Source organism: Palaemon carinicauda, chromosome 1 (genome assembly GCF_036898095.1).
Source record: "Palaemon carinicauda isolate YSFRI2023 chromosome 1, ASM3689809v2, whole genome shotgun sequence".
NCBI classification, from domain to species: domain Eukaryota; kingdom Metazoa; phylum Arthropoda; class Malacostraca; order Decapoda; family Palaemonidae; genus Palaemon; species Palaemon carinicauda.
In genome coordinates this window covers 81,610,762-81,634,298 of record NC_090725.1, presented here as the reverse complement: position 1 = coordinate 81,634,298, position 23,537 = coordinate 81,610,762, and the positions used below count along the sequence as shown (strand labels likewise).

At 36.6% G+C, this 23,537-nt stretch overlaps 1 protein-coding gene across 1 annotated transcript in view; it reads right to left on the bottom strand.

The window, feature by feature from the left end:
* Nucleotides 1-1,165: 1,165 nt before the first annotated feature.
* The window catches only part of Mcm7 (minichromosome maintenance 7), a 49,445-nt gene continuing 27,073 nt past the window's right edge, over nt 1,166-23,537 (bottom strand). The window contains exons 8-14 of the mRNA XM_068382307.1: nt 21,129-21,638; nt 19,518-19,699; nt 16,030-16,141; nt 10,974-11,138; nt 10,416-10,501; nt 4,846-4,966; nt 1,166-1,444 (exon numbers count right to left, since the gene is read on the bottom strand). Coding sequence (XP_068238408.1) covers nt 1,364-1,444; nt 4,846-4,966; nt 10,416-10,501; nt 10,974-11,138; nt 16,030-16,141; nt 19,518-19,699; nt 21,129-21,638 — 1,257 coding nt within the window. The 3' untranslated portion in view covers nt 1,166-1,363. The remainder of the gene's footprint in view (nt 1,445-4,845; nt 4,967-10,415; nt 10,502-10,973; nt 11,139-16,029; nt 16,142-19,517; nt 19,700-21,128; nt 21,639-23,537) is intronic.

Genomic DNA, 23,537 nt, shown 5'->3' with positions numbered 1-23,537 from the left:
ATATATATATATATACACATATACATATATATATATATATATATATATATATATGTATATATATATATACACATACATATATATATATATATATATATATATATATATATATCTAAAGTAGGAAGATGTGATGTAGTTCTAAGGGAAAAGTATGGGAAATATGTCTGGGTAATAAGCAAAGCTCTACCTCCAGTTTGTTTCTTCATTATGATCAGAGATAAATGTAAACAAAACATTGGTTGCTATTTTTTATCGTGCTTTTTAGCGTGTTTAGGAAACGCATGATATAAAATCACCTTTAATATTTGTGCCTGTTTTAGTTTAGGGTACTGTAGTACATGCATTAAGTGTTCTGTACATTAAAGGGTAGTTTGTTAACAGTACTACGTACAAGGGAAGGTTTTAAAAGTCTGAATATACATGTTGAATAAATAGGTAAATATGGTGTCACTACTTCGCGGATTTTCACCTATCGCGGCCGCGTCTGGAACCTATCTACCGCGATAAACGAGGGTTCACTGTAAGGTAAAAGCTAAGCAAATAGCATCCAATAAATTTTTTTTTTCATTCTTAAAAAAATTAAGCACTTGCACAGAAAATATTTTACTGAAGGTAGCAGAGGACCTTACACAAACCCAGGCAAGGATGAAATTAATTTAATTAGGTTTATTTCAATTAAACTTCATGGGATTCATATGCTGAATAAAAAAAATTTCTAGTTGGAGTACAGTGGTAGGCCTACTTAGTATAAAATAAACTACGTCAAACATCCAAATTAACAAACTAACCAAGCTTGTTCTTAAATATGAGTTATCAAGATGAAAGCACATTACAATTGAAGATTAATTATTTCAAGTCAAAACATTATTAGCTTCCGTACCCAATTAATTATGAGCTTCTATAATACGAATTCAAAAAGGGTATAGCATTCTTAGAATAAGTAGTTTTATAAATTCACGTACCCGGTACACTACAAAACAGATTTCTCAACGAACCTCTTACCTGAGCATTAACTTCAACATTACTGGACATAGTAAATTCTCATTATCAAGGCTCAAACCTCTTCATAGAAAAAACTTCTCTTCAGAAAATTAATATGAATGTGGGTATACTTATTATTCCAGCATGTATTGTGCCTTACCTTTTTCAAATAAATGAAACAAAAGTAAAAACTGTTCTTTATTAAAAAAAAAAAAAGATATACATTTGTGAAAATATGTAGCCACTCCTTATTAATAAGAAAATTGCTATACCAAACTATATATATATATATATACTATAGATACTTAACTTAAACTTATCAGTGGAATCACAATTTAACAAATTGAAAATATCAATACAAATAAGCAGAGCAATGTTGTATTTAAGCAAAGAATAACGCTGTGCGAGCTTGGTTCATATGCCAAACATTCAATTCTTCATATTCTTCCAAGCATTCATTAACCTGGAAAAAGAAAATCCAATGATCACTACTTCTCAATATTGAAGTCTTAGAAAAGAATAACTCACTATATAATTTCCTGGAAAATATAACTAACATTATTTCAAGAAAATCATTTTCGAAATGGAATTCATTATTTCAAGCATCAACTTAATGACAAGAGAATTAGTAGTTGTAGAAACACGGTTCCTTAGCAATTTATTTAAACTTACTCAGTTTGCTTCTAAGTACCTCAATAGTTAGGAAGAGTGGAATCTAAATTTGATAACTAAAGTTTGCCTGATTTCAATCAATTCCCCCTTTTCGTTGTCCATAAGTTGTCAAATGGATATCACTTTTATTAAGAATGGCTACTAACGCTAGTTTCATTTAGTCTCAATTTTTGGATACTTCAAGAAATTTTCACTTGTATAAGACTAATCAGTTATTTAACCTAGTTATGGATTGCAATAGAATGTCTTCTTTTGAGCCCCCCTTTACTGCTAAAGCCCTGTCCACATGATCGAGCATGCCCGACGGGCAAACAGTGATACCAGACCACAATAGTTAGTAAGAATGAGGGTTAAAGATGTCAGAAGCGGGAAAGCCACAGACAGGGATCTGGCATCATACAGTGTTGCCAGATCCCTGCCTTTAGTTTTCCCGCTTCTGACGTCATCAACCCTCATTTTCCCTAACTATTGTGGCCTGGTATCACTGTTTGCCTGTCGGGCATGGTCGATCGTGTGGACAGGGCTTAATACATATCCTCTTTTGAGCCCATCCTTACTGCTAATAAACAAACACCTTTAAATGCTGCATTTACACGCTAATTCACTTATGGATGCTTGTTCCTCAAATTCTTTCCTTTCCAGTTAATTTTAGTGTTTTAGAAGACCTTAGAGCAGAGAAGGCTAGCCCTGTTGTTTATAGAAAATAATGAGTTTTGCCACTCTATACTTTGCCTTTACTACAGCCCAACTAGTCTAGTTTTTTATTTTAGGGATTTAACCATATTAACTCCATTTATTTAACATATATCCATTTGGTGTTTGATTTAGAGTAATATTTCAGGCCTAACCTGCCTGGTTTCAAACTCAAACCTAAATCCTCAAGTGGTAACTAAGGGTTCTAATGAACCCATTAGGAAGTTTCTGATGGTACGTGGTATCCCCCAGATTTGAGATCCTTTTGTTGAGCGCTAAATTCTTTAATTATAGTCTTGCTCTTCTACACATATCTATTGCACTTCAGCATTACTGGCCCCATTTCAAGACATAGAATCTGCAAAACAGAAGACTGAAATTGCAGCCTGGATCATTATCTCTTCTATCAGTGAAGTGTCTCTGAATCTCTGCTTATCCCTTATTTGCCAAAATGTTAATCAAATATTTCATTACCCTAGTCTTAAAACAAGTGTTCGTTGCTTCTCTTATTGTTTTGTGGCTCATGACCAATCGTATGATTCCCCCGGACGAATAGTTTTCTCTTTCTGTATAAAGATTCACTAAATCAGTTCTATTGTCTTGTTTGCATACTGTGTATGGGTAGTGTACAGCTTAATGCATAAGCTTTTTATCTTACAAGACTGATTATTTTACCAGCCATGGAGCTCACATACTTTCTTCAACAAGAACATAAATTATATTCTTCTAACCCTTTTGACAATATTACATTGAAAGATACAGTATATATGATAAGTTTGAGAGTTTCAACTTTAAATAATGGTGAATAATATTTACCGGTTGCCAGTTACATAAAATATTTCAGATCCAGTTAATTAATTTTAGACATTTGGTATCCTGTGATTATGCAGCCTACGAACCAGTGGTGGTAAGGCAGACTTCACATATATGTCATTACTCATTCATTTCCAAAAATAAAGGATTAGGAGTCATCCTTCCTGTTCGAGATAGTGGTGGTGTTGATTTGTACAGGATGTATTAGTCTATCTGGGTTTTGGAATAAAGGTACAGAACAGGTTTTTGACAATGTGGGACAGTCTCTGAGGAGCACCCACTACAGTATTTGTTTCTTTAATCCAGAGATGTTTTCATTGTGGGCTGGATATAGTCGTTAGGATTATTTAACAAGGGGTTAAACGTTTGGTGGAGGGAGTGGGTGAGAACCTTAACCCCCACCAGCTGGAGTAGTCGCACCTTTCTTCGGCAAAATAGTGTGTAAGTACACCTTGTTCCATGATCAAATTTTATAATTTCCTTTCCTTTCAGGGAGTGAATTCTTGCCCGCTTCCTCCACTTGTCGTTAGCCACCTTTTTAACCAATTATAGGGACCATATCCAGCTCACACTGAAAACATCTCCCTATTAAGGGACTCAGGGTTGTATAGATGGGAAAAATATAAAATACTTAAAAAATCTGAAATTTTTGGTCTAGTTGATAAAGAAGTGGTTTAACTGATAAAGCAGTCCCTCGGTGCGTTACCAGAACTGAAGCATGTCTGTTGCTACAGATTTGTTGACAAACTTATACACTGTGGTATATAGGGATTTTTTGGGGTGAGTTTGTTCAGCATTCTCTCTATCCCAGTGAGGGATAAATGGTTTTGAGTGCATAGGGTGCAATGTACCTAGCTCTATGGGAAGTATGTTGAATGAATGATGGAATTAAAATTTTAATGTGAAAGAAAAGTTCGGGTAAGCAGAAAGTCTACATTCATCAGGAATTGTTGGGTCGTAGGTACATATTTATGTTTGCACCTTCACCTGGCAATGTTTCTAGCAGGTTGAAAGCTAAATTTCTTGTGCTGTTTGCATTAGGATTAGTCATGGGAACCACTAGATGCTTTCAACATAGATATTTACACATTCCCTACTTCTACCATGATCTAGGTGTGTAACATAGTTCAGGTTTTCAGTGAACCACAATAACACTAATAGCCCTGTTCGGGACACGAGGGATATGATCTATGGAACTGGACCACCTGCTGTTAGTGACCAAGAAGCTTGTTGCACTAACAAATCTGTTCAAACAAACCATTTCAAAGGTGGTTCATTCATCCAAACCCTTCCGTTTCAAATCTAATCACCAGGGGATCTTCAATAATATTCTCAAACCCAAGTTCTTTGCAATCCTCTATTTTGTCCTTAATAGGTATAAAATAAAGCATTATTTCATATCAAAGACAAAAGTTTGTTTAATTTTAAAGGTGTCAGTCTAGAATGTATCAATTACTATATCTAACTAGGTTTAAAGTTAAAACTTTTTATTTTTCAGGAAAATAACTTCCTATCTCGACCTTTATTGAGTATAAATCGATGCTTAGTACCCAAGATTTTTTCTTTTTGATATGCTACAACTTGAAAAATGGCATATGAATATTGGTTAAGAATTCTTGAAATATGATTACTCAAAATACCAAAATCTTAACTCATAAAATACAAGAAAATCCATTCTATCCTTACCTGATCTGGTTTGTATCCTTTGCTGGTACAACGTTCAACAATTTCTGAAAGCTTGACATCTTTACGGTCTCCTGCAAGCTCTCGAATTAGAGAAAATATCTTGTCTGTTACAGTTTGGGCTCTGAAATATAAAAATGAAAAAGTCATAAAAAATAAATGTACAGAAATAATAGTCAGCATTGTGTTTGAAAAAACATATGCACAGAAATCAGTCAGCATTGTGGTTAAAAAAAAATATGCACAGAAATATTGTGGATAAAAAAATACATTGCTATTAACAGCAGAATTATTCAAGAAACTGATATTTGAATGGTACAGCAAACAATATAATCAAGACATTTTAACCCTCTCGTGATCTTAAGCATGACAAAATAGCTGTCAGGCTCGTAACACTTTGCTGGCTAGCAAAATTTATACACCTGCAGATACAAGTTTCAGGTTTATTGTAATATGAAGAAGAATGATTTAAACAGAATTTGCATAATAATTAGGTTTCCTTTATAATTCAAATAAACATGTGATAATTTATTCAGATTTGTGGTGAGTACATTCCCGTAAATTATGCGCAGTAAATGGTCTGATGCTTACATACTCCAGAGTCTAAAATTTGAACTACAGATTTTTCATGAAGGCCAGAGTAGCAGAATTTCTCAGATTCCATTGATTGGAGACTTTTCCCCCCTATCAGTGCTTAAGGATACATTCTGTAACCTAGGTCTGGCAGTCTGGGGTCTTTAAGGTAGCGCCTTAACACCTTTACGGAAAACCTAAGTAACTAATTTGGATCATTTGTTACTTAACTAAGCAAATAATCTGTAAAAGATGAAAATGTGGAATCGGTGAATAACCAATTTTAAATTTTGCCACAAAGTCGGGAACTTGGGACAAAAAGACCTGTCTCCAGAGCCCAGAGTGACAGAACAAATACGAGAGTATTAAATTTCTTATTCCTGATCTAGATATTAATCTCTGGCACTGTCGTTCAATTAGTTCATTATGCATGTTGCATAAGATTTTTCATAACTTTGACCATCTTTTACATTCAGATCTCCCTGGACAATTCTATCCTGTTCGTAATACTAGGCAGGCAGTTAATTCTAATAGCCAGGCCTTCTCCATCATAAGACTCAATACTACGCAGTACTCTCGAAGTTTTATTCCAGCTGTTACCAAGCTGTGGAATGATCTTCCTAATCGGGTTGTTGAATCAGTAGAACTTCAAAAGTTCAAAGTTGGAGCAAATGCTTTTTTGATGACCGGGCGGACATGAGTCTTTTTATAGTTTATGTATGACATATTTGTTTTTGACGTTGTTAATAGTTTATATATGACATATCTCTTTTGACGTTACTTTTTTAGAATGATTTATTGTTAATTTGTTCTCTTCAGTTATTTATTTCCTTTCCTCACTGGGCTATTTTTCCCTATTGGAGCCCCTGGGCTTATAGCATCTTGCTTTTCCAATTAGGGTTGTAGCTTGGATAGTAGTAATAATAATAATAATAATTTGCTTATGCGCTTCTTCAAAACAAAAGAAAAATACTTTATAGGGTATGGTCCCTATAAAAGGCTAACCTTGACGGTTCATGTGGAGCTCTCTTAAGGACCACAACACCTTTGTCACATGCAACGCTGGATGTCAAATATCACTAAGGGGACAGGTGTGTTGCATACTTGTAATAAGCATGGATAATTCAAATGAGGAGGAAATAGCCACTCCTCTCAAGTCTGAACCTGGCTCTAGGACAAAAGATACCTTTTCACTAACGAGACTAAGGGACAGTTTTCCCTTTTATAGATACACTGGAAAATCGGCTACACGCAGTAATGAGGCTCTGAGAGGAAAAGCAATCCTTCCTCGGCCACAACCACCAGATTCCCCATTGTTTGATACACATCAGAGGAGGATTTCCTGAGGTATCGAGATGTCTTGTGCTGCCTCATGCGAATTGCCTCTTTTTCGGAAGAGGTGCTGGATAACTCCCCACTCGTGAAGCGATACAGACTTCACGTGAGTTGTGGAACCCCTGCAGGTCAGGCTAACAAACCAGGTTGTGCCAAAGTGAGAGCTCTCTAGAGGGCTCTACTAGTGAGGGCAGAAGGTTCAGGTACCAATTTGCTTGAGGCAATATCAGAACTACTCGAGTCCATTTAAGATCTAGGGATGATAAAACACCATCACCCTTTGAAGGTAAAAAGCCTTAGATGTCAAAGCCATGCAAGGAGTGTTAGAACACGTTTTGGAGTGCTGCTGCAGTGTCGGATCTGGCTTTACTGAGCAATAACTTGGCAATTTCTTTTTGTGCCAAACATATCTATTGTCGGAGAACCCTGCAAAATCATGAGCCTTGTCGCTACTTGGGGATATATAGGCCATTCTTAATCAATTAATTGATCATGGACTCAATTTGTCCGTTATAATGTTCCTTTTGCAGGGAATGGACCGATGTGAGAGGAATATTGCATTGCGAGTGCCAAGTTGTGAATCAATACAGTTAGCTGGCAGACAAGCTGTGATACTGTGCCACTTTCTTGTTGGCACATGCCATTATAGTTGCATTGTCATTTACCTTTATCAGTTAAACCAATAGCTGGAAATGTTTTAAGGCTAGATAGGCTGCCTTTCAACTCCAGAATATTGATGTGACGAGAATTGTCCTCTAGTGACCAGAAGTGACATTAGATGGTCCTTGAGATGGGACACCCCCCCCCCCCATTTCTTTGACATACATTGGTACTAAAGCTCACAAAGAATCTACGGCTTGATGGATGAACCTGCTCAGTGCTGATATCTATTATTAGTCTCCAGTCTGCTAAGGCATTTTTAATAATAATAAAACACACACAAGAATAATGATGAAGCCCTGCGGGGCATCTCTGACTTCTGGATCGCTCTTTAGCAGCAGAGTCTGCATTTCCTACTTAAGGGCAAGACCTTTTTCCCATCCTGGTCTATAGCAAAACCACATCATCAGATATGCAATGAGGGGAGGGGGAGAACCATGAAACTGCCACCTCATCCATTTCTCTGCCAGGAATCCCCAACTGGTGGTTGAGAGGGGGAATTGTCAGCCCTAGTGTATAGGAGGCCTTGCCTACTTCTTACTCTGCATTCTAGTTCTGACCACTTCGTTGAAAAACAGCTGAACAAAATCAGAGGGCTTCAGAGATTCCCACGTCGTGGTTCTAGGGTTATGTCTACCTGTCTCCAGTCTAAGGACTGATCTGCAAGTTTGTCTAGACAGAGTAGGTGTCTTAGTTTGGTTATTGGAGGTGGTAGGTTGAGGGCTCCTAAATGACACCCAATGAAGAAACAAGTCATGATTAAATTTTTTCCACTTACTAGGTAATGAACGAGGAAGAGGAGGAGGATTGTCAGGATCTCTCCTGCGAACAAACCTAGGGAAACAGGAAAATATCTTAGCCTTCTTTTTGGAGTTATGCCTTCCTCCTCTTGGATTCCTTCAAAAAGGGTGAACATGGGTCCTTTGTCACTTCTGAGCAGGAATCACTTTTAGGAGATTGGATCTGAAGGTGGTTTCCTAGATGAAAAATGCTCCAATGATGCTTCAGTGCTCTCAAAGGGCACCTGGGGACGAAGATCTAATGCCAAAGCCCTGTCAATCCCACCAGATTACTTTTCCTGCATTCAGCAAGTTATTAGACTGTGGTGAAGGCACACAGAATTGGTGCGCTTGCAAGTGTTTGTATTATCTGTTCCATGTGTATCTTAGAGTGAAGGGGAGAGCACAACAAGAGAAGCTCACAAGCCAACCGGTGAGCAAAGTTGCATGCAAATAGATAAGAGAGCACCAGCATGTATCTGCTTCAAGTTAGATGCAAGAGTTCAAATAGATAGGACAGCACCAGCATATGACTGCTTTTAGATAGATGCACGAGTGCAAATGGATAGGAGGCACCAGCACGTGACTGCTCCAATTAGAACCAGAGTACCAATACCAATGATATTAATGATGTGAGTCCCAGTGGAGGGGTTTCCATAGAAGAGCACTCTAGCAGAGATGAGAGAGTGAGCGATCAATCGCCAACTTACAAGTTAAAGTTGCTGTTGCAACCACGCAAGTGTAATGGCGCTCTCTTAAGAGTGAGCACACACCTGGTAGCATGCCTAGTAACACTTTAATAGGAGTGTGAACTGGTGAGATAAAGCTCCCGTAAGAGCATGTAATAAGATTTTTAGTTAGGCAGATATGCAAGAAATATTTAGCCAAAGAAAGGTAAGGAGGTATATTTTGCATTTATGGATCTGGAAAAAGCTTAAGATAGTCGATAGGATGTGATGTGGAATGTGGGGTTGTACAGAATTGATGGTAGGCTGTTGAAAGAAATGAAGTTTACATAAGTAGTAAAGTGTGTGTTAGGATATGGAAAGAACTTAGTGAGTGGTTTCCATTAGGAGTGGGGCTGAGACAAGGATGTGATGTCGCCATGGTTGTTCAAATTCTTTGTTGCTGGAGCTATGAGAGGTGAATGCTCAAGTACTTGGTTAAGGATTGAAACTGACAGATGAGAGTGATCATGAGTGGCAGGTGAATCAGTTGTTGTTTACGGATGATACTGTGTGTATTGGTTGCAGACTTGGAAGACAAGCTGTGTTGATTAGTGACACAGTTTGGAAATGTGCATGAGTAATAGAAATTACGAGTTGATGTGGGTAAAAGTAAGGTTAGGTCCTGGTGGAGATGCACAAGGGAGGGGTACACTAGATTGAATGTCATGTTGAATGGAATTACTTGAAGTAGATCAGATAAAGTACTTGAATTCTGTTATTGCTAGATATGATGGAGTGGAAGCAGATATATATCTGAGTGAATGAAGGATGTAATTGTTGGGGGCAGTGAAGAGAGTGGTAAAGATTAGAGGGTTAGGGATTAATGTTAAGGGTTTTGTATAAAAGTGATTGTATCAATTGGATGTTTTTGAGATGAAGTGTCATGTATTAGAGGCAAAAAGAGCATGCTATGAATAGAAATGAATGGTGAGCGATTGTTACGCAGTTCTAATAGGCCCTGCTGCAACCTTGGGTCACCTTTTGTTTTGTGACCCCTGGGGTAGCAGCAGTAGGGGAGTCAGCATATGAAGCTTCAATTATGGTGAAGGCGAAGGAGGGTGGGCTGTAGCACCCTAGCAGTACTAAACAAACTCGGTTGAATCCTTTGTCAGGCAAGGAGGAACAATGAGGAAGTTTTTTTTTTTTTATTTTCATGTCAACTACCTCCCATAATTGGGGGAAGTGCCATGGTAGATAGATAGACCTCAGCCTTCCTACAGTTCACCCTTATACTTATATAACTACTTTTTACCGACTCAAAAGTTCCTCAATGAACTCTTGTCACATGCCCAAAGCATCTCCAACTTTGAAATTTCAGAACATTTAAATTAAACTATTGAATCATTAAAAATCAATTCAACACAAACTAACAATAATTCCCAATCATGTGTAATGTGTCCTATCAAAACCAATTAAGCAAACATCTTTTTAACATTAAAATATGTAACCCCTTTTCAACATCACAGATGGATCAACAATGCCAAATTTCCAAACTTACCTCCCTATTCTCTCATCATTGTGATTCAAAGAATCTTTGCTCATCTCCATCAATCGCATGGCTTCGTTTACATCCTCTTTTTCTACCTGCAAGTAAAGAAAAAATTAAACAAACTCATAGAGCACCCATATAGTTAGCATATGCATACCTGAACTACACAAGTTGCATTCATGACAATAACGTCAGTGGACTCTGGAAACGAACTATCTTATTAAATTCTCTTTGAAGTTTCACATTTCAAATAAATTTCGTGAGTAGCCTATAAATATTGTTGAATATTAAGGGTAAATTAGCGGATAACAACAACTTACACTTTGCTTATTTAGATGAACCAGTTCTTTTTCTAACTACTGCAGATGAATAATAACAAATATTTACAATCCTAACACCACCTGTCTCCTCTTCATGTGTGAATAATATCCATACTTGACAAGAGCATTGCAAAACCATCAGCAAATTTTAAAATTCAATAATTTGCAAATTTATATTCTCAGTAGATAAATAAAACTGACATCTATACCTAATGGTGCTAATCACTTAGCTACAATACAAACTTACCGCATCCACAAGTCTAAGTCGAGCCAGAGCAGTTGCAAGACGCAGTACTGCAAGTAAGGTTCGAGCAGAGGTAAAAGTCATATCCTTACTATTGCGGGCTTCTTTTCGCATTTCAACATATGCAGACACTATATAATCAGTGAGATTTTCAGGAATGGTTGGGTTCTGCAAATAGAAGTTTATAAATATAGTATAACTAAAAAAAATCATTTACATACAAGACCAATAATCATAGAAATGGAAATTATCAATAAATGAACAGGTTAGGTTCTTCAAATATCAATCGGGATAAATAACCAGAAACCAACCCAATTATAAGATTTGTATGGGTTTATATCCCTACCTACCTGGGTTAACCAACCAAGCTTCCTCTACAAATTTTATTCCTAATATCTATTTGTTCCGGTACAAATACAAACCTTTGTCCTTTACATGGAGATAACAGCGAAGAAAAATTACAAAGCAGTTATAATTTTATAATGAGGTGGAAACAGGTGGTCAGTAGTTACCAACTGCGAGTGGGGAAACTCCACCCCAAATGCTTGCTCCCCAAGTCACTCTGATAGTATCCGTCAGTGAGGACAGACGCTCTTGCTAGCTGGAATTTCTGACAAACTTTTGTACTTAATTTTTTTCTCTTTTTCCATCATATTAGTGACTTCTTTTCTTCAGTGAGGATGTCTTTGGAAATGTCCAGGGGTTTTGGCACCTGAATGAGTTCAAGTGATATGGATCCTCACCTTTTGTGCCCTGCCTGCTGAGGACACTCCTGTAGTCGCGCCTCCCCTTGTACTTAGTGTCCACCGGCCCCCTCCCTCAAGTGGTTAGGGTATGACAGGAGGAGGAAAAAGTACAAAAGGGATTCATAGGCCTATGGGGTCATTAAGTATGTTGCCCTCCAACCCTTCCTTGTCGGTCTCCTTTGGAGGCTGGTCGGGTAAGTGATAGCCCTTTACATTTGGGATAAATCTTGGGACAAGGAGACCTTCCCGTTTCCCCAAGAGAACAGAGTACGCATCCACCTAAGGGGAAGTTTTTGGCCTTACAGATAGATGACACCTTACTTAAGTTGTGGCCCTCCTTGGGACTCAAGGTCTTCCTCCAAGAAGCGATTAGGAGGTAATTTCTTTAAGCGTACCGCAGGAGTGTTGCTGTTCTGCAAGATATACCATCAGCTCTTCTCCCTGGAGAGCCCAGAGACAGGAGTCCCTCCTCACTAGGCTAATGACCCAGAAATTATCAGCTGCCACCTCAGCCTCTCGACCTTCTGAGACCTACAAAGTATACATGTCTCCTAAGAACCCCTCCTACAAAAAACGCACTTCTGCAAAGGAACCAGCGAGCAGACATTCTTTCTCGCCTTCACCTAAGAGCATACAAGCGCACTCATAGGCAGCTCAAGATCGTAACCTCGGGAAGTATTGCAAGCAAGGACAAGTGCCTTCGCCTTAAAGCCCTAACTCTTTGCAGAGAAGACAACCAAATGACAACACATCTACAGGAGGAGAAGCCTTCTCTCGCCAGAGTACCCTAGCATGGCTGCATGTCACCCTCTGCCTGGCCCCTTTTCACATCCTAAAAATCTGAGTCGAGCCTCAACCAGCCAACCAAAACGCACTTATGCTAGACATACAATATCTAGAGACGAGGCACAGGATCATTCAGAATCTAGGCATAATGCCTATAGGGCCTGATGACCGAGGAAGGTGCAACCGAACATGGCAAGAGACACCACGAGGCAACCATCAACCTCAGACTCTTGGCTTTACCTTGTCACCCACGGTGATAACCCAATTATCTGTGGTTGCCGATAAAATTTGACTTCTTCTGTTTTGTCATGATCTGAGAAATGTGGTCAATCGGGAGAAGTCCTTTCTAGTGCCAAAGCACACTAATCCACCTAGGAATACACATCAACACATCCTTTGGGAAAACTCTCATTTCAGGAAAGAGTAGCACGCCTGAGAGAGACGACACTCCCTTTCCTTCTTCAGACCCATCTGCTAGCTCACCAGTGGCCAAAGTTACTGGGACATTTAGTCTCCCTGGAATGTCTTGTTCCAAAAGGGTTGTCTTCACCTATGGTTGTCCAATAAGAGTTGAAGGGACATTGGGCTCAATATCTCAACTACCCTCTTTCATTTATTCCGCTTTGCGAAGTCCAGACACAAACTAGAATGGTAGCCGAATGAGATGAACCTTCTAAGGGGCTCTCCTCTTATGACAGCTCCACCAGAGCTCCTGTTACGGAGGCATCGATAAGATTGGAAAGCACTCCACCTTCAGCATACGGCATCAGTATAATAGTCCGACCAAAAGAATCAATGCCATATTAATCAGTTGGAGCGTTGACCAGCACTCTTCTTGCGCTCCAACACTTTTACCCTGTTTTAACCTTTGGTAGTATTGACAAGTAACAATAGCACACTATTAGTATTATCATTGCTAGCTAAATTACAACCCTAGATGGAAAAGGTAAGGATGCTATAAGCCCAAAGGCTCCAACATGGATAAATAACTCTGCTAGCAAAGAAAATAAGGAATTAAAAAAAAGAGAAATAAGGAATAAAATAACAAATTTTATGTATAGTAACAACATTAAAATCAATATTTCATATATAAACTATAAGGAGATTTATGTCAGCCTGTTCAACATAACATTCGCTGAAAGTTTGAACTTTTGAAATTCCACTGATTCAACTTCTGATTAGGAGGATCATTTCACAATTTGGTCATAGCTGGAATAAAACCTCTAGAATTAATTGCATTCCTAGTATTAAAAGCAGGATGGTACAGACTGGCAAGCTCTGCAGACAAAGGATGGTCAGAATTATGAAAAATCTTATGCAATATGCATAAAGCACTAACTGAATGATAGTGAGAGATTAATATTTAGATCAGGAATAAGGAATTTAATAATCCGTAAGTTCTCGTCCAACAAATTAAGATGAGATTCAACAGCTGAAGACCAGACAGGAGAACAATACTCAAAACAAGGCAAAACGAAAGAATTAAAATACTACTTCAGAATAGATTAATCACCAAAAATTTCTTAAGGCAATTTTTCATGCAATTGAAGAAAAAAGTAAATTAACTAACAAGAATCAAATCTAAAATATTTCATGTCATTCAGTATAATGTACTATAGTGCCATCAACAACAATTTTCAACCTGTTACTAAAAAGAAAAAAAAAATCAATAATGATGCTAGGAAAACTCACTCCTAACTATTCAAGTTTAACAATAAGGGCTTCACAATTATCATAGTCAAAGGCAGCACTAGAATCAAAGCCAATCATACAAACTTCCAGACCACAATCAAGGGATTTCTGTACAACATTGGAGATTGTAAGAAGGGCATCACATGTTCAATACAACATTGGAGATTGTAAGAAGGGCATCACATGTTCTAAGGTCTTTGCAAAAAGCCAAAGTGCAATCTAGGAAACTTCAGTACACCAATTTAGACGTTTTGCCAGAAGACATACAAAAATATTTTATATGAGTTATGGAAATTAGACAGTAATCAGTTGGGCTGGAGCTATAACAAACACATTTACCCAATGGAGTAACATTACCAATTTTCCAAAGTGGTAGATGAATCTTTACTTGCTATCATCATCTACTCCTACGCCTATTGATGCAAAGGGCCTTGGTTTGATTTTGCATGTTGTCTCTATCTTGAGCTTTAAAATCAATACTTCTACATTCATCATCTCCTCTTCCTTGCTTCACAGTCCTCAGCCATGTAGGCCTGAGTCTTCCAACTCTCCTAGTGCCTTGTAGAGCCCATTTGAAACTTTGGTGAACTAATCTCTCTTGGGGAGTGCGAAGAGCATGACCAAAATAGCTTCATCTACCGTTCTCCCTGATTTCATCCATATATAGCACTCGAGTAATCTCTAATTAATTTACCCCCAGAAAAAAAGAAATGAGGAAGATAGACGAGATTCTCATTACTTTGCTTACTGTCAAACACACCAGCCAAAGGGGTTGCCTTTCCCTTTTGGCAGTGAGTGATGGAGCCATCAGGTTTAAGTATAAAAGAGAACTGTTGTCTACACCACCACTATGTTCCTGGGTTGTACCAGAAAGGGTTTCATTTATGGTTAAATTTCATTCCTTTTCTGTTGAAGCATAAAGCCTATGTGTAACAACTTTCAGCTGAGTATAGTTATTCCTAGTCAAACCTGATCTTTTACCCTTCCAAAGATGATAGGCCTCCTGCTTCTCCAGATAAACACATATACAATCACCATTGAACTTAAGTTTGTCTTTCACTTGGTATTAAAGCTCATGAGAAGGGATACTCCTATCAATTATGTTACCGGGTTCTTATTTAGAAAAACAACAGGGTCAACACTTGTACAAATGTGATACTCAAATTCTAAGGATCTCTCAAAATACCATTCAAGTCTGCTTGAGATTTTATATATATACTTTACATGAGTGACACCAGGAACAGGCTGCTCAGTCTTAATTACTAATGAAATTGAGGCATAATCAGATGTCCTACCTGGAGAACCAACCTTACTTGTTATAACACCAGGGGTAATTTCACTCATGATTTTCTCACGGCCTAATTTGGAAGCAAAGTCCAAAATTCTTGAACCATGGCAATCAATAGGAGAAATAATATTCAACCCCTCCCTATGACGAGCGTTTTGACTTCAAGACTGAAGAATGCAGGTGCGGTTACACACACAATGGTATAACATTACTAACCACATGTCAATTTGATAAGCAAGGGACAAATGGAAAACAGGATTTTTTTTTTTAGGGTAATGTCGATAAGTCATGTTTTGAGATCAAAGCTATATGAACATCAAGTGAGTATAGGAACAATTTTATTAGCAAAATTCCATTCTATTACACATTAATACCTTGATCAAGAGACAGTCAAAGTATAACAGTGATCTCTTATGAGTATACAGTAGGCTAACTCATAACAAGCGCAAAAATGTAGCCAGGTAGAATACTACCTGAATAAAAATTTTTCTATCAATACTGTACATAGCCATTACCACTTAAAAGGTGAATTAAAATAATTATTTACCTTTTTCTTGCAGAGAGCCACATACCGCCTCATTAGTTTCATGTCTAAAGGCTTAAACTGAGTTGGAGGCTGTGAACAATGTTGATGGACGTAAGTGATGTGTTGGGCCAACCTAGATCAATGAATTATCAGAAAAATTTTCACTTTAGAATCAGGTCAAATTGCAGAATCAATAAACTATAATACTGTAAGTAGTCTGGTTCCTACAATCATTAACTCATTACACTACTTAACCAGAGGGTAATCAACATCTTTCTAGCTTTGCATCATAGTACGTAAAATGTTGCCTATGGCATCAACCACCTGTTCAAATATTTCTATAGGAAAATAGGAACTATTGATACTAGTCATGTCCTGATTTTAAATAGGATTTATGAATACAAGCCTAGGAATATCCTGATCATGCAATTTGAAACTATAGTTAAGACATATGACTGCTATTATAGAAGGGTAATAATAAGAAAGTACAGCTAAAGGCCCAAAATAATGCTGCAGATCCTCAAGTAATGCCTAAAGCACTCAGCAAAGTAAGTCTAATATTAGACTAACTTCTAATATCATCATCATTACAAGCTATGCTACAACCCTAGTTGGAAAAGAAAAAGGCTAAAAGCCCTAAGGCTCCAACAGGGAAAAATAGCCCAATGAGGAAAAGAAATAAATAAACAAACTATAAGAGAAGTAATGAACAATTGAAATAAAATATTTCAAGAACAGTAACAACATTAAATTAAATCTTTCGTATATACTGTAAACTATAAAAACTTCAAAAAACAAGAGGAAGAGAAATAAAATAGAATAGTGTAATCCCAAGCAAAGAAGTGGAAGGCCATGGTACCGAGGCTATAGCACTACCTCGGAAGAGAACATTCGTTTGATTTTGGAGTGTCCTAGAAGAGCTGCTTACCATTGCCAACGTCTCATCTACCCTAGCAAGGGGGAAAGTAGCCACTGAACAATTACAGTGCAGTATTCAACCCCTTGAGTGGAGAAAAATTGTTTGCCAATCTAGTGTTGTCAGGTGTACGAAGACGGGAGAAAGTGGAAGTAGGTCTAACTATTCAGTTTGTGTGTAGGAAAAGGACAAATGAGCCGTAACCAGAGAGGGATCCATACAGTATGCAATACTGTCTGGCTAGTCAATTGACACATCTCTAGCGGTAGTACAGTATCTCAACGGGTGGCTGGTACCCTGGCCAACTTACTACCTATGCATGGCAATTATCTTTGATCAGTGTACACAATCTTTACGCATATTCTTTATACATACATATTTCGAAATGCTGAATATACTTATAGGTACTAGGTTGGCCACGGCACCAGCCACCCGTTGAAATACTACCACTAGAGTTATTGCGTCCTTTGCATGGGCAGATAGTACTACATTGGATCCCTCTTTCTGGTTACAGCTCATTTTGTCTTTGCCTACATATTCGTGTAAACCCAATAGTCTGGCCTATAATTACCAAATTCTTCTGTCCTCATACACCTGACAACACTGAGATTACCAAAGAATTCTTCTTTGCTCAAGGGTTCAACTACTGCCATGTAATTGTTCAGTGGCTACTTTCCTTTTTGTATGGGTAGAATAGACTATGGTAAGTAGCTCTTATAGAAGGACACTCCAAAATCAAATCATTGTTCTTTGGTTTTGGGTAGTGCCATAGCCTCTGTACCATGGTTTTCCATTGTCTTGGATTATGTTCTCTTGCTTGAGGGTACATTTGGGTATGTTGTTCTATCTTACTTCTCTTCTTTTTTCAGGTTTTAATAGTTTAAGTGAAGGATGTTACTAGCCAATGCTATAAAAGGCCTACAGACACAATCTACTGTTTCCATGCCCTATCAGAGCTTCAAGAAGTTTACATGAACCAGGAATTTTAAGATTCAAGCACACCATCCTTCTCTACAGTAGACGCAATTACAAATGCTCTTCACATTAGTTACATTTAACTGGCCATCAAATGATAACACAAAGATTGTAGGGAATCCCTGACACTGCTTAATAGGCAGGAGTAGTTATTTGTGCCAAAAGCCATAAATACTTTCATGAGAACCTTCTAGTGGGGTGTTTTCGTCACAGTCTGACTTGAAATAGTCCATGTCTCCATTCTACATGTCAAGCTAACAATTTACTAGCTATTAAATTATATCCTTAAAAATGAAAGAAACAAAAAAGAACTTCACTGGTCTGCTACCGGCTCCAAATCTCAGTAAAGTGACCAAACACTATATTTCTGGATGAATATTTTTGAAATTAACAAAAACTAGTAAATTACCTGTCACCTTTTTTTGTTATATCTATCACAGTGATTAGTTGTACAGAAAAATAATAAAAAATAATGGAATAACCAATTTGAAAACACAGGCCCTTTTCCCCACAGGTCCAGATAGTTTGAGTGGTATAGTTGACCCCTGATTTCCTTGGCCATAATTATTTTTATCATTTGCCTGATTTATTTTTGCTTATGATTTCTCATAAGTCAGAAAAGCAAGGTGTAAAACTGCACACTAGGAAAAGCTCAAGCAGGCTCATAGGCCTAAAATAGTCAGTAATTGCAAAAGCTATAATGTGAATAGTGTAGAAAAAGAGGTACCTGGAGCAGCTATATGCAAACAACCTAGCATTAAAACAAAATTTAATAAAGCGGTTGAAGACATGTCTGAAATATGGAAGTGGACAACCCCACAGACAACTGAGACATTGACATTTTAATGATGGTGATGGTATGCACAACTGACGTGTCTATTCTTCCATTTATAGTATTTTTGAGGCTTTAGTTGTTGTATCTGAACATAGTAATTCTATCTTTTTTTTCTTTTTTTTTTTGCTAAAATCTGTGATATCTCTCTCTCTTTTTTTTGGGGGGGGGGGAGAGGGGGGCTAAAATCTGTGATAATTTTTTTGTACACTTTCTTCTTTACGTACATCAAGTGAATCTGGGCAAGCATAGGCATTGAAAACAGTTTTCAATGCATGAACTTACTCAACTATGCAAGAAAAAATTGGACATAAAGCAACTATCAGAAAATAAATTTAAAGAATATCTATAAGATACCTATTTTATGCAGCTTAGATCAAAATAAAGTTATGAATCACAACAATTATTCAATTAAACATGGTAGACTAAGATAATAAGTTAATAAATCTATGCCTAAAATTCAGGTAAGAAATATCACTCGTCACAAACAATCCTCATTGAATATAAGCTGAAACAGTACTCTGTTCATTTACAATAAAAATAGCACTCATTACATTGAAATGTACAATTGTAATCATAATTATCTAAACCTTGGCATCACACTAAATAATTTTCTAAATATAAAAATTTACTACTGGTAGTTTAAATGAAATAATGAGTCAACTATTGATATTTGCTTAAAAATGAAAAGCATGACTTATATAAGGGTATCGAATCAATCAATCAACCAAACATTTTTCCCTTCTTTGAGTAAAAAATTAGTGAAGTACTTAAAATAATAATTACCTGAGATCATTTTCCCTGTCTGGTCGATCCTGAATTAACCAAAGAAGGTCAAATCTTGATAAAAGAGCAGCTGGTAATTGGATATTCTGTTCTACAGTTTTCTTTGGATTATAGCGACCATATGCTGGATTAGCAGCAGCAAGAATACTCACACGAGCATTCAAACTTGTCATGATACCTGCCTAAAAAAAATTGAATTTTTGTTAGGTAAGTGTAGTTTTCATACCATGAAAACATCTTACTGAAAACATGTTAAGTAATTCTTAAACAAAACACCAAAGTCTTAATATCTAGTCTTAATATCTATCTTTTTATTAAAAACTAATAGAAAAGTATCACAAATACCTGACACAGCATCAAAACCGCTTCTTTTATTTTCTGATCAAAACTGCTACTTATTTTTCATAAGGTTTAGTTAGTATCTCACCCTCTTTGGCACAGTTCTAAATCTGTAACATACCTAGTATTTTTATCTAACGTCAATTGTTACGACACTACTTTCATCATTCATTTTTATTGCTGTCAGGTACACTTCAACCACCAAGTATCTTTTAAGATTTTCCTTCATTTACAATTTTTTTTTTTTCTGACAATTGACCTCATTCTACTATCAAGAATACACATCTATTCATACATACCAAACTTTTTAAAAATTTTATTTGTAAATATAAAAAAAAATCATTCATTACATCCAATAAAAATGCTAATAGACATATATATGAACAAACCCCACCTTACAATGATCATGAATTCTTTAAGTTGGAAACTCCATGATGGATGCCTTTTCATCTTCACCTTCAGTGCACATCATTTATTATATCCCACCATTGTTTTCTCTATCTTAAAAGTTTGTATTATCATATGGATGTGTGAATTGTAGCCTAATGTTTTGGCTCTCAAATATACCCCAACACACATTTCCTGAATATGACTGGCTGATAAGGGGGTGATTTTAATGATAATGTACTTCAATACTGTGTTGAACACAAATTTAGTATACTGCATACACCTAGCATAAACTGGAACTTTACACTAACCATAACTCATATGACCAATTGGGTTGAAGTAATAAAATAAAAAAAAAAAAAAGCTTCACTGAAAGTTGAAATCAATCATAACCCTTACTGTAATATCTACTTCTCAGACTATATTATCCTTTTAATAATTATGGTTGCACTAACTTTAATGGGTAACTTTTGTACATGGAAAAATAAATTTGCAAAATTGCTCTTGTACCCTGCCCTAGCTTTGGTTTTCTCTACTTTCCATGGTCTCGGCTTGTTTTTTTTTTCTTTTAAATGTAACATAGGCATGTGTTAGATTCGACGTTAAATTTTCTTTGATTTTCCCACTTCTTCATCATCAATATCATGTAAAAAAATTTCATATAATTTCAGGATTCTGTCTACTTAGCCAAGTTAAAGAATAAAAAAAAAAAAAAAAATTCTTACAACTTCAGGATTCTGTCTACTAAGCCAAGTTAAAGAATTTTGTTTCTAGCTTCTACAAGTTATTTGCCAACAGATACTATAAATGCAACTATGCTACCTTCATGCAGTGTTGTAAGATGAGCAATAACACAAGTAACCACCAAGCAAAACTTTTCATTACCTTTGCTATTGAGATTGTCTGTTGCTCCATAACTTCATGAATAGCAGTCCGATCTGCATCTGCCATTTTATCAAACTCGTCAATACAACATATTCCCTGATCAGCTAACACCAAGGCCCCTCCTTCAAGTGTCATCTCTCCAGTCAGTGGATCCTTCATAACTGCTGCTGTCAAACCCACTCCACTTGACCCACGACCCGTAGTATACTGACTTCTAGGAGCTAGACGATCAATGTATGACAACAACTGTGATTTTGCAACACCAGGATCACCCATAAGACAAATATTAATACTACCACGAATTTTCATGCCATTTGGATTGCAGTCAACACCACCAACGAGCAACAGTAACAGAGCTTTCTTTATGTCCTCATGGCCATATATCTCTGGGGCAATTGATGTAGCCAACTTATCATAAAAGTTTTCTTCAGCTATCAATTTTATCTCATCCTCTGTGAGTTCTTCTGCTCCAAGTTCGTCATCTTCAGTTTTATTCATTTTAACAATATTCTGCAAGAAAATTACCGTTTTAATATTAAGGTGGGTCAAGATTTCATAACTCATAATTAAGAAAAAAATTAAATTTTCAAAATAACATTGTAATTATGTTGGAATGAAAACGATGTTTTATTAACAAGGTTATTCAAACACAATCTCGTACAACTGATAGAGGAATACACATACATACATACATACATACATATATATATATATATATATATATATATATATATATATATATATATATATAATATATATATATATATATATATATATATATATATATATATATATATATATATATATATATATAAACCAGTAGAACCTTTCAATAAGAGATCCTTTTATAACAATCTGAATATAATAGAAAAAAACATTTAACCAGTCATGATTAGGTGGTGTTGTAAAGGTCACCATAATAAGTACATAGTTTAAAGATATTTGTTTATTAACTGTGCACTTATTTCAATAAAGGTAAACAAAGTAATTTTACCCAATCTATTACTGACATCTCTTAATGTATGGCCTATTTGTGTTTTGGTTTATTTACTTTGTACTTATTTCTATATAAGCAATAAAAAGTATTTTTACCCATTTATTATTGGCATTTAATTAATAAATAGCCAATTTGATGAAATGAACTTTGTTCCGGCAGAAATACAAACATTAGTCCTCTACTCCAGCAAATGCTGGTGTATACGACTATTAAACTTTCATTATGAGGTACACAAGTGGCCGGTAGTTAACGGTTTGCTCACTGAGCACTCATTCTGATTACAGCTGTCGATGGTAATAGATGTTCTGATGCACAAGATGGAGTTTTGAGTTAACAATTCTCTTTTTTTCCTTTTCCCGGGTGTTGGCAAGTAACTGTTGGGGAATGTAGGTGGATATGCAGACATGCTACCACTACCCAACCGGCTTCTTTACTTTGGGCTATATTTGCCATAAGAAAAAATATGCTTGGAATTTCTACTCCCATGGGCAAACAGATGAGGATTTATTATGACCGATCAAGACTAATTGAAAGGTATGTGATCAATGGCATACAAGAGAGCTATCGGTCAAAAACAACCACTCGAGCAAAGAGCTGTGACTTGAGAACATTCACTCAAGTCTATTGCTCTTAAAAGAATGTGTGAACCGCTAGTAGTAAATCTAGTATAGCTCTACTGAATACCGAGCAATCAATAAATAGATCAGCGATAACAATCAAGAGGAAATGTTCCAAAAATGTTTGCATCATTAGTTGCGTGTGAACGTTCCAAAGCTGCTCACATTGGGATATTGCTACAAAGTTTGCTCACCAAAACCAAGAGCAGAATAAGCCGAAAGATCACAGTTGTGTATTGTTGAATGAAACACAAAAGTGCTAAACTATTGTAGTTTCTTTGCCTCGACAGAGGTTGGCTAACCCTATTTTTTCCAATGGAAGAGAAAAGACCTTCATGCTTAAATAAAAAAAAAATTCTTTTCTTCCATTCGATCGTCATTAACCGAGTAACTACCTTCTGGAGGCAGATAAATTTAATGTACAAAGAATAGCTCACACAAAAGCCTCTATGAATAGTTTTTCAAGACAACTGAATGTAAGTGAAGAAACAGAATGAATTCTTTTTTTCTCTAAAATAGAGACAAATTCACGATCGTAAGTGTGCATCGAAAGAAAAATAATACAAATCTAAAGCAATCTTGCTTTCCCAAAAACAACTGAATTCTGAATCCCCGAGTCTAGTTGTCAGAGAAATTTTTGTAATCCTTTACAGACACGCCAGGTATTTCTAGTGTAATCTTACGGGAGAGAGAACAGGAAAATGTCAAATCTTCCGATAACCTTCCCTCTTGCCCAATGGCAGAGACTCCGGGTCTAGAAGGAATTTGTTTCCATAAATGCTATCTTTAAATGCG